Here is an 18272-nt window from a genome sequence, read left to right on the forward strand (position 1 = left end):
TTCACTGTGCTCAGTGTTTCTCAGACTTAATGAGACTAAAAGAGGAAAAATATCTATTTCCCGTTTTGACGCCTTTGTTGTCTTGCTGTACCCACGGCTCAGTGTTATTACCCCTCTTTCAATTAAACAAAGCAAAACAACAAATATTAGTTAGGGTTAGTGGATTGCTAGACAGTTATTTGCCCACAGGGGCTCCGTCGTGTGTGTGTTCCGTATTGAACTTATTTAATTTCTTTCTTTTACTGAGTTTAGTGGCTACACAGGCTGTTAGATGATCTGACTTTTAAACCTGAATAACAAACAGCAAGTTCCTGTTAAGGGCTTTTTTGTTTGTTTACATCCTAAACGCTTGTCATGAAACGAGGGAACACACTGCTGCCTAGAGTAAGAGGCTTCTCAAAAGGGCTGTTGCTCCGTGTTTGCTATTCTGGTCCAGCATTCTCATTTACCCGTCTGACGCTTTGGTGTTGCCGATTTAAATTCCATACTGCCAGAACATTTAAGGAGGAGGTGAGAAAACGGTTCTCTCTGCTCTGGTAATGACTCAGTAGTGCAGTAATGTGGCTTTAATAAAGGGCCATATAATTACAATGTGATGCAAATGCATTAACATGAGTGTCTATTCATTAGACTGATCAAAACTATGTTCTGTAAGTTGCACCACTGGGTGACTGGCTCTACGCACTGTTGGGACAAATTGGTGTATGCCTCAATAGAGGACACAAAAAACAGCATAATGAGCACAACTTATAGTGGCTGTGTGACCTTATGCACCGTATTCTGGATGTCAGTCTTTTATGACTCATTTTGGTTACAGAGAAGTCTCTTAAGATGCTGATTTTGGCAGTTTTCCATCCGTTTTATTGTATAATTGGAATTAATGACAATTTTCACACTTTGTGAAGTCATCCAGTGGGTTGAATTGTTCCCTAAGGCGAGCTGGTTTGACACCCCTGATGCAGTTATATCATATTTCACTGTTAAAAATGTCGTGTAGTCATAAAAAATGTCCTAATACAGTTTGTAAAAAATGTCATAATATAGTAACCCATGAAAATGTCATACAAAGTTATAGTATATATTGCCATAAAATTTCATTAAAAATGTAGTTGCCATAAAACATTTGATTATATTGTATGTCCAAAAAGGTTGTAGTGCAACATGCCATGAACATGTCATAGTGTGTACGGCTACAGCCGTCATAAAGATGTACACAATAAAGGAAGTCTTATTCAACAAACCGGAGCATTTACACAACAGTTCATAGTGTAATTCTTTAATATTTACAGTCTTACCTTTGCCTTGATTACGTAAATATAGTGATAACTTATTGTAAAACTGGCCTCTTGTAGTATACAGCAGGCTACACAAGATGGTCGATGTACCGGTTCTTATATATGTGCTTCCTTTATTTCACACAGATGTGAGTAGGTCAGAGACAGCTGAGATAGATACCAAAATAAAACCAAAGGAACACAGGGGTCAGATTTCTGGATTATTAAGTTAAGTTTTCAAATGCATGTCAAATTTTTAAAAATGTGAAATGCAGATGGAAAGAAACGAATTGATTACTGATCAATTATTGGGGACAGACAGTTAATTCATAAAATAAAGTAGAAATAAATGTCTGATTTTAGCTGGTGTTGTGTTCCTCACAGAAAACCTTCAAAACACCGAACAACCAAGCAAATGAATACAAGTACTGGCTAAACCCAAGATAAGAAGGTGATTGTAATGTACAGTAAACTATCTGATTATGTCACAGTAAATGATAACTATACACATATAGGCATATATTACTCTTGCAAACTATAGAACTGTTTTAATATTTGTAATTTGTGCAATGTTCAACAACAACTTACAACGATGCGTTTTGGCAGCGGGAAAGGTTAGTGTTTAACTGGATGTGAGGTCTGGGAAGAGGCAGAAGAGAGAGAGAGAGAGAGCGGCTTTCAGTGCTAAAAGTTACAAGGCCTGAATACAAAGACAGTTGAAATGCACCAATTAGAAAAATACTTTTTAGGGCAAATTATGTAGAAAAGAAAAGAGAAAAATAAATTAAGTCCTTTGGAAAATAAAGAAAAATACAGCAAATAATGTGTATACAACTTTGTTCCATTGATGTCATTCAGTTGGCTACTACGTGGCATGACCTTCTACTGTGTTAATATATGATCCAGTGTTGATTCATTAAGTGCTGCAATAAGTAGGATATATATATTGAAATTACATGGATATGCATACCGTATGTACAACTACATTAGGTTGAAGATATGAATACACAAAAGTACAAGAACTAGCGGGGTCAGATGCAAGAGGTTTGTTCTGTCAGTAGAAGAATAACTAGATGCTGTGTTCACAAACCATGTGTTTATTAACTGTTGTGCTTCTTGCTGCTTGTCTTTGGGTAACAAAACAAAAACTTGGACTTCGGTAAAATCATCTAATGACTTCAAAGAAAACAAAAATCTACATCCATGAGCAAGGATCTTGTCAGAGTTATAAAGTGCAAAAGGAGAATCAGAAACAATCCCGTTTAAACAACACATTCCCGTCTGCGTGTGTTGTATTTACTAATGACAAATTGAAGGCAGTGATGACAGGGTCATTGTTTTTTTTAGAGCACACACCGACATGCAACGGTGTTCCAGGAAAGGCCTGAGCGTTGTTATTTCAATCACAAAGCATAATCAGGAAACCGGTCGTGCACTTTTCCATCCGTGTCTCAGTTTGTTTGCTGGTTGCCGGGAGTGTTGCCCATCTGCATTGCCCAAAAGAAATTGCAGTGTATCACCAACTTCAGACTGGCCGGCTATCTACTGGTGCGGTCAAACACCTTGTTCCAGAAGTTAATTTCCAGTTCAGTTTTTCGCCTTAGTTTAAAGTAGACAGAGTGATCAAATAGGGAAACATCCAATCATTGGATGATTTTTTCAGTATTTGCTTATAAACCTTTATATCACCAGGATAGCCTGCTGAGATTTGTTTTTCCTCAAAGAGGTAATTAATTTCACTTCTTGCTATAATATTTTGGATAGCTAGTTCACTTTGTCTTTAAAGTACATTTTAATTACACTTGAATTTTTGGTGTTTTGGTTGTTTCAATGTCAACATTCTTCTTCAATTTCTTTCTCCTAAGCTCTGAATATTGGATCTTCTAAAGTATGTTCAGACACAATAAAAAGGAGACGCATTTGTGGAACCTGGGGCCGTTGTGAATTGTGCAGTCACGTTGCAGCTCGATGTCCATAAGCAGTAAGTGATTGTAACTTGTCTAAAGCAAAGGTTGTGTCTGCGATGTCTTCCCTCAGCCTACTGCAGATATCTGTAAACTTTAAAGCAGTGGTTTCCGGAGTCGGCCACGGCCACGTGTCCATCTGAGGTGAGGGCGAGGCCTTGGGGTCCGTACAGCGGGTCTGCTGAGGTGTTAATGTAAGATAAGAAGGAGCCTGTGCTGTCAAACACCTGCAATGGAAAAACACAAAGGTTAGAGTTTCAGTGTTCATGTGTCAATAAAACTATGTTTTCATTAACTAAATAATCAAAAATATTCAACACGAAGGTGATAGCAGACTAAATGCAGCCCGTCTCACCTGTATTCTGCTGTTGCCCCAGTCAGCTACGATGATGTTTCCGTTGGCGTCCACAGCCACACCAGTGGGAGCATTGAACTGGCCGTTGCCTTCACCATGAGAGCCAAATTTGAACAAGAACTCTCCATCTGCACTGTACACCTGGGACAGGGAAGTCAGTAAAAACACACGTTGTGTCTTTATCCATGTGCACTTTGATAGATTCACCATAAACTATGTAGAGAGTATACATGTATACGTAGCATGTCTTACCTTTACAGAGTGATTGTGAAAATCGGTCACAATAATTTCATTTTTGTTGTTCACTGCGACAAAGTGCGGACCTGGATAAGGAGAGAGAGGAAGGTTGATGTGGAATTTGCAGTACCTGGAAGAGAAACTGATTCCTGTAGTTTGCACCATTCCCTTTACTGTTAGTAGGCTGTTTCAACACAACATTCAGCTTGTTGTGCCTGAAGCTGCAATTATGAAACCTGTTTAAATCAGATGGTTAGCGGTTCTGATTTGCCTGGAGAGTAGAGCGATGGCATTCCTTTCATGCTTTAGATGCTTTAACCTGAGTTACAATTGTTTTCCCGTTTTTTTCAGATCGTCAAAACAATACTAAAACTCTAAATTACATAATATTGAAAGGCTCAAGGCTCCGAGATTCACCATTAACAATGATAAATGGTAAAAAAGGCTTATGTCGGCTGAGTTACCCACTAATCAGCTCTGTAGCTTCCAACACTGATTGTCTTGCAGCAAACAGGGAGCATCGGTTACATTCATGTCACTGGAGTCAGGGCAGTGAAAATCATTCACGCTGATCTTAATTAGCCATCGATACAAAAACCACAATCCACATGACAACATGTTCATTATTGTAAAAGTAAGGGATTAATACAACGGCATGTACATATTTCTGATTGTTATTGAACAGGCACAGCTTTGATTTGTCAACAATCTGAGTTCTCAGGAGGGCAGGCACATGATCAGGCAGTTGGGTTAGACAGAGGGCACTGCACTGTGGGGTTAAGGTTGCAGCAAGGCCACACTTAGTACTTACTGAAAACTGAGCCAGATTTATTAAAGTTTGGACCAAGTTTTTCTGGATTGAAAAACAGGAGGAAGAACAGAAAGAAAGGAAAATAGGTAGTCAGAGATAAAGGACAAGCAAAGAGGAAAATAGAGTAGGGTGGTCCGCATAGGTGCAGATTGTGTGTGTGTGTGTGTGTGTGTGTGTGTGTGTGTGTGTGTGTGTGTGTGTGTTCAGAGGACCACTGCATCACTGAAGTGTTGCATTCATACAGGCTTACATTTTTAAACAGAATGTGAAAATCTCATACTGGCAGTAAAGCTGTCAACAAAACATCAAAAATGTTGATTGTAACTTCTTTTGTATTTCTCGCAGATTTGATTTACTGTATTTATGTATTTACCTCTTTCAAAATCCAAAATAATGAAGATAGTATCTATGGGATACTTTGTGTCGTTATATACTAAGCAAGTTTGTAAAATATCACGACGGATTTACGTTAGAAGCCAGTCGACTCTGCTGCCTCTCTGGCAGATGGCATCGTTAAAAGAGAGGGTATTGTTTGGGGGCTCCCCGTCAGTCTTAAAAAGAACTCTTTCTTTATACTTCTCACCTGCAAACTGTCTGTCAGACGTCCCCCTGCCTCCAAACTTAGTCACCAACTTCCCATTGGATTGAAAGATGAAGACACAGCAGGCCTTGTTGTCCACAGCAATGATGTGTCCATTCTTGTCCACAGCGACACCCTTAGGACCCATGAGCCGACCTGCACCGATCTTATTCTGAACAGGAAGGAAGACAACCCATTTTAGGAGGGAAAGAAAGACGTGAAAGACTTTGAAATTATATTTTTAACAAGCATACGTCCATTGTGATAATATTTTATTATGTTTCACCTAAGAAAGTATATATATAGTATAGTAATTAATAATACCATGATGGATCATAGTTCTTTGCAGTAGGGATATTAATTATTATAGAGCAAAATAAAAAATGAAAAATCATGAAAATATAAAGTCATAGCATAATATGTCATAAAAAATGACAAAAAGTCATGAGCATGTGATCAAAGTCAAAGTATAGTATCTCATAAAAATGTCACATAAAAAGTGATAGTGTCATATGTCATCAAAATGTTATAACTAGAGACCCTCTTGAAATAGGATCACACCAGCCATGACGCAAAATCGGGCCGTGGGCGTAACATTTAGGAACCGATGGCCCCTTCAACACTTCAACGCCCCGACTGACTGCCCCCTTGCTCAGACCTCACATAGACACCTGGCAAAGTACTCAAAACTGCCTCTGGGTTAGTTCCTGCTCCTCGTGTCTCTAGGACCAGATTTTGCCATGATGATACACACACACACACACACACACACACACACACACACACACACACACACACACACACACACACACACACACACACACATAACACAAGCATACTGGGTCTGTTCAGCTAATACAAATGAATGAGATCTCACCTTAAATTTGCCGTCAGAGGAGAAGATGCTGACCCATCGATTGTCATAGTCGGCCACCACAATGTCACCGTTCATGTCCACAGTGATGCCCGTCGGTCTCTGCAGCTGCCCTGGAGACCGACCTCTGACCCCAAAGCGCATCTTAAAGTGTCCATCATTGGAGAATACCTGTAATCGGTTCCACCAAATAGCTCCTTTTGAGTGTCATAATCACAGTACTATAACAGTATTTTCCAAATCTATGTGACCACAAAGGCATCATGGTTGCATTTTCCTCTCTGTGTCTGTCTCACCTGTATGCATTGATTGTTGCTGTCAGCCACCACCACTCTGCCGTTACAAGAGGCTGATATTCCTTGCAGATTTGTGAACTCTCCTTTTTCTCTGCCCCGGGTACCTGACAAAAGTAAACCATAGCCCACTCAGTAAATGTGCCATTTCATATGTTCACCTTTGACTCAGCTTGTAATATTACCAGTGGTTTCGGACTGAAACTATCGTATCCTTCTGATTATTTTTCAAAACACACCTTAAGTGTTTGGATTGATCTTCTGCCTTCCAGGCAAATGCAGGTTTCGGTTCATGTCAGTTAAAAAAAATGCAAAGACTTGAAACCTGCTTGAGAAAAATTATCCTTCACTGTGAGAATATTTCACCTTCATTCATTTATGCAAGTAACATTATCTTTATGTGAGCGACCAACACATTCTCCCTATTACTGTGGTCATTTCACAAAATTTGTTTTCTACGTTTCATCTTCCGACAACATACTGTAGCTCGTTAAGGTGTTTTTTTTCTGGATGTCACCTCTTCTATCAAGTCACAGCAAGTTGATTTTCATCCTGTCGTCTATTGGCATGAAGTGACAACAGAAGCTGCCTCGAGGGTCAACATAAAAACTCGTTGTATGGCTTAGAAACTGGTGAGCAGTGATGATAGTAATGTCTGCATGGTACATGGTTTGACACGTGCAGTGTATGGACTTTCTCTCTTGGATGGGTCATCCGTCTTACCCACTCTGTAGATGAGCTCATCCTCAATGGGGTTCTCCTTTTTCTTGGTGGTGCTGTACATGCTGGAAGGACGACGCACTGCTTTCTGCCGTATGTGGCCCCCTGTCCCGCTGGGAGACTTCACCCTTCTCTTCACGTCATCTGGAGATTGTGGCACATCTGAGGGCTTGATCGCCCGCAGGCGGAACGGGCTGCCACGTATCGGCTGGCCGTACAGCAACAGAGCGAAAGAGTACTCTCCCTCGGAGCGTAACGTGTAGCCCACCTCATACGTCCCGTTCTTATTGTCCGCTACATCCGCCTCTGCAATGCGGCTCCCGTCGACAGACGTTATCTCTGCTTTTAAAACAGCGTTTCCTGTCCGCACCAACTCGCCATCCTGCAGAGAGAGGTCATTCATTCAATTTCAGAACAAGAAGAAATTCTGAATCTTGTTGTTCAAGCAATATGCACATGGTTGCAGCCTCTAAGCGCTTTCTACAGACTAACACTCATAATAATCCCTGACTAATGACTTCTTGAAAGAGAAAAATAGCTTGAAATGGGAATTTGAATGAAAAACGAAACTGAAATATGTGACTAAAGCAAATAAAGACAACAGTAAAAACAAAATGTATATCTGTTAGCTTTATCCAAGGTTCACTCCACACGTGGAAATGGAAGTGAGGCCAAATATTTAAGACAGTACTTTGTCTTTTGTCGTCACAGTAATTGTGAGGTGCTGCCCAGTTGCTGCATGGCGGAGGCCCTCTCCTGTGGCAACCGAGGTGTGAGCCACAGCGGCTGTGGTGAGGAGAACTCCCAGGTTCTGAATGGAGCGTCGCAGACCTTCAGTCTCCACCTAGAGTAGACAGCACACAAGATAAACAATATCTTCCACTGCAGAATCCCTTATTGCTCTACAAAGTTACATTTCTATGGTTGGCTCCATGTGTATGGAGTTAAAATCAGCCTCAATATTAATGAATGCACTGAGAAGGATTCCCAAATGTATTTTGTAATTTCTAATATTTATAAAGATTTTTCAATTCACACAAAAATTGTTATCATTATATAAACAAAATCCACAAATATAGGATTCACAAATGTTTTTTCTGATGCACACACAAATAGGCTGAATAAGAATAAGCAACAGGTAATACCCAGTGGTGTATAAAGTACCCAAAAGCCATACTTGAGTAAAAGTAAAGATACTTACTGGAAAATTACTCCAGTAAAAGTAAAAGTCACCTATTAGAATACTACTTGAGTAAAAGTCTTAAAGTATCTGATATGTATTGTACTTAAGTATCAAAAGTAATTTTCTGATATTAAATGTACTTAAGTATTGAAAGTAAAAGTACAAGTAAATGCTGTTAATAAAAAAGCAAAGGGTCAGAATTATGAAGTTTATTCTTTTAAGTGCTGTGGCACCATGACCAAGGACATGGAGCTGTGTTGAAAATAATTGGGTTGGCTGTGATCCATCCAGGAGCAACAATGTTCAACATAATATATTGTACATAAGTATACTTTTGCATCTACTATGAACTTATCATCATAATTCTCCGAAAAGCAATATGACACTATGAAGGAGTTGTAACAGTGCGTTTATAAGTATGCTCATTCCGACTAGAGGATGTAGAGGGCAAATGCATAATGTTGTGTTCAGCAAAAAATATCCACTTGATGCATCAGGTCAGTGTTGTGAGAAAGGACACCTGCCTTGTAAACTCCTATGGGCCTGATTTGAACACAATAGGCAAAGGTTTTGCTCAAGGTGAATCTGCAATTGGGCGACTGCTACCATCATAACTCCATCTGATCATCCACAAAATGACTCAAATATCAAAACATGATCAATACTAAAGCAGCACCGAAAGTAACAACCCAGTCATTACTGGAAACTGAAAAATGTCCTGTTCATCTTCAAAAGACAATTCTACTACAATGTAGCTTCTTTACATTCTATGTAAAGAAGCTTTTCATAGAATGTAAAGAAGCTACATTCTATTAGAATGTAAAGAAGCTACATTCTACTACAATGTAGCTTCTTTGCATTCTAATACAATGTAGCTTCTTTACATAGAATGTAAAGAAGCTACATTGTATCAGAATGTAACTTCTTTACATTCTTTACATTCTAATAGAATGTAAAGAAGCTACATTGTATCAGAATGATTCTATTGAAGTTATTCCTTTTTTAAATGTGTTAGACGAGTCACTAATCACTTTAAAAGAGTGATTATAGCTGATTTAACTTACAGCCATGAGATTGATCTTCTCATGTCACTCTCTTTATACAATGATATAAATTCATCCCCGTTTTATTGATATCTTACGAAAAGTTACTCCTCACTTTTCGTGCGTTTTTCCTGCAAAAGTCCAGCAACATGAGTCCGTTTTCGCTTGTTACATGCATACTGTCTTTTCAAAATAAACTTCCATCTTCACAGGAAGCAACTAAGGTTTAGGCGATGAAACTACTTCGTTAGGTTTAGGAAAAGATCGTGGTTTGCGTTAAAATATCTACGGAAGTGGCGTTGCTTAAGTACGGAAGTCACGTCACAAATAAATCAACATTGGCTTCTCGTTTCACACACGGCACAAACTGCGGCCTCCTGGAGGAAACACCAGTGTTTGTTTGACCCATCCACCTCTCCTCATCCCACCCGTCCTGTGTGGAATTCTACTCGTGTAGTCGCTCGCTAGCTATAGCATGTAGCATCCTGGGCATCACTGGGAATCAAAACACCGCGGCTTTGAGAGCACTTGTTTGCAAAAGTCAACAGAAATATAAATAGTAAAGTAAAGTACAGATATCCAAAAAAACGACTTAAGTACAGTAACGAAGTATTTCTACTTCGTTACTACACACCACTGGTAATACCTGACAATCCAGGTGTTCATTCTGATGTGGTCTCTCTGGGAAGTCATGTCTGGCCAGCGCTGTTACCCGCTCGCTCATCTGCTTCTGAACTAGCAGCACCTATACTTGCAGGAGACACATATTGCATTCCAAGTCGTTTCCTTTATACAAAACCCAAGCACATCTGGGTACACAGTGCAACACAATTAAAAGCTGATTCTCATATGTGTTGTAACTTGTAACCTGTTTGATATCCTGCTTTTAAATATTACAATCTGCCAGCCCACCTCAGTAGCACTCCCATGGCTGAGAGCCCGCTCAGTAAAGCTGCAACTGCTCTGGATGTGTTCCTTCCCCTGGAGGAGAGATGAAAGCTGGGCCTGCAGGACCTGTGGTCGGGTAAGCGGAAAAGTCAGCAGGCTGAAGTATGTTGACAGGAATGTGAGACATGTGGCAGGTCATGATCAACTACTTGTAAAATGCTTGTGTGTTTGTGCACAAAAAGATGCATGTACACATCTGTGTGAGTGCATGGATCAGATGTATGGATGTGTGAAACATAACCTTTTGCTTGGTGCTGCAGATGAGCTCCAGGTCTGTGATGAGGGACGTCTTGCGCTGATGCAGCGCCCGTTCCAGCTCTTCAAACGTGCTGGTAATCTCTGCTACCGCCTCATTCTTCCTTTCATTCAGCTGGCGGGAGATCTCAGTCACCAGCTCGATGGATGCTGTTAGCTGAGGAAGCCTGGAAGTTGACACAATGTGAAATTTTCTTCCATCAATTGTAGAAAAAACACCCGTTAAAGAGCTATAACGCTATACAAAAGCTCAAATGAGCCTCTGTCACTAAACCCAGGGCCGTGTTTTGACATGGTGGGCACAGCATAGCATAGGAAATCTTTGATGGCAGATGCCAGATCTGGGCCAAATGCTTAAGCTTCCAAACGCCTGATGTGAAGGAAATATTTTGAAAGCTTTATCAAAGGTATCAAGTCCTAACCTGCTCAGTATGGCATCCAGCTGTGTCTTCAGAGCAGCCTTGTGCTGTTCCACGACGTCCCGCAGCGGAACAGTCACATGCTCCCGGTGCTCGCCCTCAGTGCAGTCCAGACACATGGCCGTCTCACACGACTCGCAGTAGAACTCCATCACCTGCAGAGGGAGACAAACCGAGTAAAAAAAAGCTCATTCACTCTTGCTGGGCACTGCAGTTAGGTGGGAAATTTGAAGATTCAGTTTCTTTTACATTCATTATTGCTAATAAATTAAAAAGGTAGGGCAGTTTGTGCTTCCCACCTTTCCCTCGTGGTTTGGGCAGCAGAGGGGCTTCACTGCAGCTGCAGCGTTGACTGACTCCAGGACACTGCAGGCCTCCGGCGGTGAGCACTCTGGGTCTCGTTGAAGGACCTGGTTGACATTTTAAACTTCATCATATTGCTTTTCAGTAGTTCCAATATACTTGTAAAATAATGATGTGTTTTCTTATGTACTGTGGTGGGTTTGTTTCTTTTCTTTTGAATATGTATATTTTGGGCATTTGTCCTTTATTTGGCAGTGGACTTATTATTGAGAGGTGGTAGAGGTGCCAAATCAAATTGTGGACATAACAGTACGTGGTACGCCCCTATATGCTTTTCTCTTTGTCTGAATTTCCTTGTAGTCTGTTGCGGACTTCATTCTCTTCAAGACATAAGCACACATTCTTGTACTGCTATCTATTTGAGCACCCTCTATTCAAATCATTCCCTATAGCCCAATGGTAACCTTAATCATCACCCCTACATGCCCAATGGAAACCTTAGATACAAAGCAAATGCTAAAAAAAGAGCCCCTTTAAAGGTGAAATGACCTCAGTCTGCAAAAATGTTCTCCCTGTTGAACACAAAGACTGTCTCACAAAAACGGCAGTGCAGGAAACACTCAGACACGCTATCCCATTCCCCTAAGTACCATCTGTATTTATCTTAAATAATCTTTGTTATTAAGTCATCTGAGTTTTGTCTTTTGTTCCATGTAACGCACTTAAAAATCCTGTGTGTAACACATTTGTGTCTGACTTGAATTAAAAGAAGAGACAAAGAGTCAAACCTCCATGAGATTAGTGATGAAGAAGTTGTTCTGTAGAGCACAAACTCCTTTCTCGGGCAGAATGGACGTCTGCCGACACACTGGACACGAGAGCGTCAGGGACTCTGGGGGAATGTAGTTCTGGAGACAACTGGAGAGAGGGAGTCAACAAAGAAAGACGAGCGAGTATTACAATATAAAATCTACCCAAACGATTATTTTGCGTCATTCTGTAAATAAGTATAAATCATGTTCAATTTACCGATACAGCAGACAAAGAAAGAGAGGAAGACACTAGAGAGAGAGAGCAGTCATCTTATCACAGTAATTGAGAGACACGGCCTAAATAGTGCTGCTGTCACAACAAATAGTGGAAAAGTGTGAATCCGAGTCAATCCACAGAACACACAGCCCCAGGAGAAGACTTCCTATTAGAGTAAGTGAATCTCTGGCAAATCAACCTGCCGAAACAGAAACACAAAGAGACAAAAGACTTTAGGGAGAGTAGACGTTTCTCTGGTCGTTTATGCGTCTGCATGTTTGTGTGAGTGTGCATGTGTTTTGGATTCTGGCCTCATCCTGTAAAAAGTCAAACATCTATCCCACCGGCTCGACACGCTGGAATGTCGTGCAGGTTCAATTGCCCTTAGGAGACAATCTATTTAACGTCAGACAACCTTCAAGCCAAAAACAAACCCACAGACAGCATAGTTCAGCTGCAAAATGCAGATTACCAGACCGCACTCCTGGCCTACAGCATGTGATGTTCGGTTGTTTTTCTTTAGCTTCGGTTATCACTAAATCGGCAGTTGATGCTGCAAGAAACCCGAAGGTCAGTGTCGAAGATAAGTCTCTGTTGTTGTTGTACACAAGGACGTCTGGCAGCTGCTTGGGCTGCATGTTAACACCATTCTGTTTAATTTATGACACCAGAATGACTCGTATCAACCAAGCCTTAGTAAACTGCAGTCGTTAGCTTTTGAGAACAACAGAGAGCTTTAAACCGTCTAATACTGCTCTGTCAACATCACTGCAATGCTCTGAAGCCTGGATAAATTACTGTGGCTTTGTCAGAAATACAACCAGCTTGGAACCGCAACAGTGATGTGGTGAAAAGGTCTGTGACGGGTGACGGCTAATGTTAACTTTCATTGTAGATTAATCTGTCAGTTTGGGGTTACTTGGATATTTGTTGTTTTCATAAAATTTCGGAAAATTCTATATTTCTACTAGTTTTGTCCAGTAAAAAAAAAAATGTTTATAACACTATAAAACAGAAAAGCAGCATAGAGAACTTAATAAACAATGAATCGATAAACTAAACTGTTGCTGATTAATAAACCAATTACCTTACTATCTTTTTTAAGACTAGTGCCACACTCATCCTTACTAAGTCAAATCCTACAATCATTGTATGAGCACAAAAATGCCCCTATTGTAGGAAGATGTCGTCTATTTTGGCACCATTTGAAACAGTTGCACAACCCATGGCCAAACGCATGATCCTGATCTCTGAATAATGAGCACACAACCAGGATAATCACAGAAAGAGTAAAAGGGGAGGGGATACAATACCACACCAAACAGACTAGGCCCAGCATGGATTTGCCAGCTCAGCCCTAAAACCCCTAAAACTACATCAACCCATCCCTGTATTAAAACATCTGTCTGGCAACATCATGTATAGCTCCAGACAAAAATCTGTTCACCTCAGCAGGGCTCCAGATCACATGTCACCCAGTTAAACCGGGGATTAAATTGGCCCTCCGGTGGGAAAATGCCCACCACGCTGCCTGGAAAAAGGATTTATCCTGTACTCTGTGTGGCTATTCAGAAGTATTCAATAAATATTTGCCTTATCATAGGTTTAGAAGTAAACATAATCCCAGTTATCTGTCTGTACCTAACAACATGCCTTTCCAAATGCCTCCTCTGCTGGGCTCGGCACGCAAAAGGCCCCAGTAAGTATTGCCTGAGGAGGTGTCATCTTTCCGAGGCACTGTTGAGGAATTATAACTGTGTCCTCCAACAATGAGCCTTTTCTAAGGCGTTGACGGTCCCTGATGCTGCGGAATGCACGTATCTCAGTGGAGGCGGTGAGGAAATGTGCTCTGAGCTGTCTAATTGTGGCCAGGGATTTGCAATAGATGCGGTTCCTCTAGTAGTAGATATGTAAATACGACAATAATTCTTGAGTAAAAGGATGGGAGGGTAGGCACTGAAAGGGAAAAGTTTCACTGTTTTACCACCTCAGCAAAAGTTACATGTTGCAGACAGTGTGAGCAGAGACTTGGGTTTGTGTCGGGTTTAGCTTGAGTGCAAGTAATTCGGACCATTGACAGTTGTCATTCAAACAGAGAGCACAAATGTTAGTTACCTTTCACAGAAGGTGTGCAGGCAGGGGAGGACCTTGGGGTTGGAGTAGTGATCCAGACAAATGCTGCAGACCAGAAACTGCTTGTCGATCTGACTCACCACAGGGCTGGTGCTTCCAGCCTCACGCTTTGCCATGGCAGAGGACATTTAAAGCCACGGACAATGACAGAAGTTAACCTGCAGAGAGACAAAAATAAAAACATGAATATTTGACTATATTTGTCCAAAAAGCTTTTAAAGCGAGTGTCACTTTCAGGGCTGCTAATGCTTAATAAACATACCACAGCAGGCACGAGGAACCAAAGTTATCAAAGCTGCTTAATTACTTGATTATAGTATCACGTGTCCATTGTTATGGTGTTATTTCTAGGTTAATACCAGAAAAAAGCCAATAGCGTGAAATAGAAGCAGTCCTGTGTGTACAGACAGCAGCAGATGTAGACGAACCAGTACGGCCATGTGCCTGGCTTTTGATTAATATCTCAAACAACCCCAAAGCAGTAAAATAAAGGACGTTTTTTTTTAACTAAACAATAAATGCAGTCTGTGGTTAAAGAGAATCCTTTTATTACAAATCCACAACAATGCATTAAAACAAGCTTTCCTGGCCACTGCAATAAAAATACATACTCCCGACCTGTTGTGACATTTACACAAACACATGTGACTTGAAAAAGAATGTGTTGAGTAATGTCTATGTTTCCTTCTATTTGTGTTCGTCAGTCTGTCTATATTTACAAGTCACAAGTGAGGTCTCACTACTGCTAAACTTTATTTGGGTTCATGCATGTTCCGTCTAGATCAAACCATATGTTTTTGTATAACATACAAAATGAAAAGACAATGTATACACATAGATTTAGAGTACATATATAATTAAAGAGTTTGATATATAGGTGAAAACTTGAATGTGCTTCACACATATTGGCCTGCTTACAATTTACTGACGTAGCAGTTCTATTTAGTTGTTGAGTGTATAAAAAAACATATGTCTATCAATGTTTGAGTGACAGCAAGTTATAATCCTGCATTTAAATGTTGGTGGCTGGGCACCATTTAGCTTGTATTTGAATAAGAGATCATGTTGCCTTTAAACACAGAATTCAGTCAATGTGTGAAATCGTTTATGATATTAAAATGTTACAAATGATGTCATGCCAGCACAGATTTGAACTAGAAAACATACGTACATTTTAAAGAACAGAATAATAGAATAAAGAATAACGCATATGTCAGTGACAACTTGACATAGTAGCAAAACTCTGTGAGGTGACCAGAACAGAGGAGCCTCGTGCCTTACATAGTCTCATCCATTATAGAAATACAGCTACAAGGTTTGGATATTCTGCCTAGCAACACAAACTAGTGCTCCAACTTGGCCCACTTTCACATTCATCAGTGCAAGCCTGAACACATGTGGCATAATAATTACTTTGGTATGTTAAAGTTGCTACTGCCATGCCATTGCCAACAATGACAAGTGTCTCAGCATGTCTCAGCATGTCCCCCCCCCCCCCCCCCCCCCGCACATCTGTCACTGCTGGATCTAATACAGCACTCAATCCCCCTATGTACCATGTAGCTCATGTCCTATTGTCTGTCGTTGCCCACTGCACACACACACACACACACACACACACACACACACACACACACACACACACACACACACACACACACACACACACACACACACACACACACACACACACAAACCCACATTCACGCAAAGCATCCAGTGACATACAATCTGTAGACTGGGAGGGTAAAGGTCACTTCTTAAGCGGCCAACCATGAGAACGTGAGGGACAGGCAGGGTGTCCAACGGAAATGATTACTGGTACGTAGCTCATGTTTTGTCTAAATCTAAATATGCATTGTTCTCTATAAACCCTGTGCTTCAAACTGGCACTTCAAGAGTATCCGGTTGTCTCTGTTGGATTCTGATAAAGAAAAACTTGAATGTCTCTCGATAGGAAGTAGAATAAAAGACGGATCACCCACAGGATGTCCCGTATAGTTCTCACACTTCTTTGTCTGTGCTAGAACACACTGATACTAATATCGGTAATGACGTCTGTCTAAATTTAGACACATGTATTAGTGGGTAGGCGAGGAACAAATGATGGTGAAACTAAAATAATACCGGGGCACTGTTGCATAGTGTGTGTTTCCTCTTTGTTTACTATTAGTTATATTTTAAAGCACAGTTTTATTAGGCGGATCAAAAGCATGCGTGCACATGAATGATCGCTAATGACGAGCATGTTTATAGTTATATGCATTCAGTAGGCCACAATGTTTCGATTTGATGCGCTAAAGCAACCATGACCAGTTAACTGAAAGGTTTGGGAAATCTAAAAACTGAGTGAAGACGTACTGATTCAAGGCTCTGCAGTTACAGGCAGCAGGGTGGGATAAAGCCAAGCCCAGGCAGGACTGCCGGAAGCTTAAAAAATGATGCATCCTGCAGAGAGCTGTCAACTAATACCATCAAAATGAAATGTGTTATAATTCTCCTGGCTATTTATATGGGCAGTAATAACAGCAGTAATGTTGTCGGTGACCTACGCCCGACTAAACCCCCAAACTCACAGGATTACAGCTTTTGCATGTGTAACTAATTGTTTGTGTGTGTGTGTTAAAGGGCATGTTTGCTGCATGTTTGTTTGTGACAACAAGCTAACATCCGCAGAGTTAACACACAATGAGTCTATTCACTGCTGGCTTAACTGAATACAAAAGTAGCAGTTTTCTTTGTCTCATTGAGAACGGAAACCTCTGCTGTTGCTTTTACTGTACAATAGGATCCTCACAGCTCATGTGTATCTCTTTTAACACACACACGTGTAAATGAAGAAGGGGGGGGGGGGGGGGGGGGGGGAGACGGGGCATTTAACGTCTTCTTCCCAGTTCATCAAGAGGACAGGAAAAGGGACGGAGAGACAGACAGTTTAATAAGGAAAGGAATGAATATAGAATCCGCCCTCCTGATCACTGTCACGCACCTGTGCAGCTATGAATATGTGCTGACAGCTTGGACAGACATCCAACCTCACACCTCTCTGGTACCAGCTGAGCTGATAACGTAAAGTTGTAAGCACACATGTATTTAGATGAGGACAAACACACACAGAGTTGACAAAAAAAGACTACCTACTGTCAGTAGCGTGGAGTAGAACAATTTAGAAACCATCCATGGCAGCTCTGTGTTCCCTGACTCACACACGCACACCCACTTCCTCCCTCGTCTCTCCCCTCGGCCCTGCTGACCAGTCTTCCTTTTCCCTTTTCCTTCTGTCGCCTTTTTTGCTTTTCCACCACAACACACACTGAAAAAAAGGCTGAACTGGGATGACAACAGGGGGAGGGACAGTCAATTGAAAGTCCCTCCTACTGTCAGTACTGTTTTCAAGCATGAGCTGGGTATCCGACTGCCGCGCTCTGATTGGCTGGGGAACTTAAACTAGCAGGGATAAGGGATTGCATCATAGGCCAACAATTCGTGCTGGCCAGAGAGGAGTGAGAGGCGAAGATTGAAACGGACAAGAATAGGAAAAGACCAACTGTCGAGACTAAACAGACAACAAACTTTAATCCAGGATCAAATTGCATATAAAGTCTAAATCTGCTGCATACTTATTTCATTTGTGAAATGTGCACACTCAAAACTGTGATGATTGCACATAGAAACAGGGTCGGTTCTTGAATGCAGCTTGCTCCTAACAAACTGAAACGGCAGCTGACGATCTTCTAAACATTTGGATCATTTGGCCTCCAGTTAAAGTTATGAGGAAATACGTCATTGCTCAGCCAGCCAAGTACACACGCGCACACACACACACACATACACACACGCGCGCAGGGCAG

The 18272-nt window shown here is 41.0% G+C and overlaps 1 protein-coding gene and 1 long non-coding RNA gene across 3 annotated transcripts; one reads left to right on the forward strand and one right to left on the reverse strand.

Annotated features, from left to right (window-relative positions):
- Positions 1-70: 70 nt before the first annotated feature.
- On the forward strand, positions 71-8461 carry LOC142960009 (uncharacterized). Of its 2 annotated transcripts, XR_012956271.1 has the most exons (4): positions 71-3255; positions 3344-3486; positions 3616-3747; positions 7820-8461. It is a non-coding gene; the product is annotated as an uncharacterized LOC142960009 (long non-coding RNA). The 2 variants fall into 2 exon arrangements; XR_012956270.1 differs by having other exon boundaries at positions 71-3486.
- Positions 1261-17673, reverse strand: trim3b (tripartite motif containing 3b). Its single transcript, XM_076101578.1, has 16 exons — positions 17563-17673; positions 14404-14579; positions 12048-12177; positions 11256-11366; positions 10960-11111; positions 10524-10704; positions 10247-10348; positions 9981-10079; positions 7800-7952; positions 7112-7490; positions 6392-6495; positions 6099-6266; positions 5225-5393; positions 3846-3916; positions 3594-3734; positions 1261-3465 (listed from the first exon to the last, which is right to left on the reverse strand). The coding sequence occupies exons 2-16, from the start codon at positions 14547-14549 to the stop codon at positions 3313-3315; spliced, it is 2259 nt and encodes a 752-aa protein (XP_075957693.1). The 5' UTR covers positions 14550-14579; positions 17563-17673; the 3' UTR covers positions 1261-3312.
- Between the last annotated feature and the right edge of the window lie 599 nt (positions 17674-18272).

The sequence above is a fragment of the Anarhichas minor genome, unplaced genomic scaffold (genome assembly GCF_050575085.1).
Source record: "Anarhichas minor isolate MPS153535 unplaced genomic scaffold, ASM5057508v1 ptg000027l, whole genome shotgun sequence".
In the NCBI taxonomy this organism is placed as follows: Eukaryota; Metazoa; Chordata; class Actinopteri; order Perciformes; family Anarhichadidae; genus Anarhichas; species Anarhichas minor.

Coding starts and splice junctions, on each gene's coding strand:
- trim3b (XM_076101578.1), bottom strand. CDS start 14,549: ATGTCCTCTGCCATGGCAAAGCGTGAGGCTGGAAGCACCAGCCCTGTG. Junction 12,178..14,403: donor CTGCACACCTTCTGTGAAAG/GTAACTAACATT, acceptor CCCTCTCTCCAG/TTGTCTCCAGAACTACATTC. Junction 3,917..5,224: donor GTCTGACAGACAGTTTGCAG/GTGAGAAGTATA, acceptor CTCCTTATCCAG/GTCCGCACTTTGTCGCAGTG.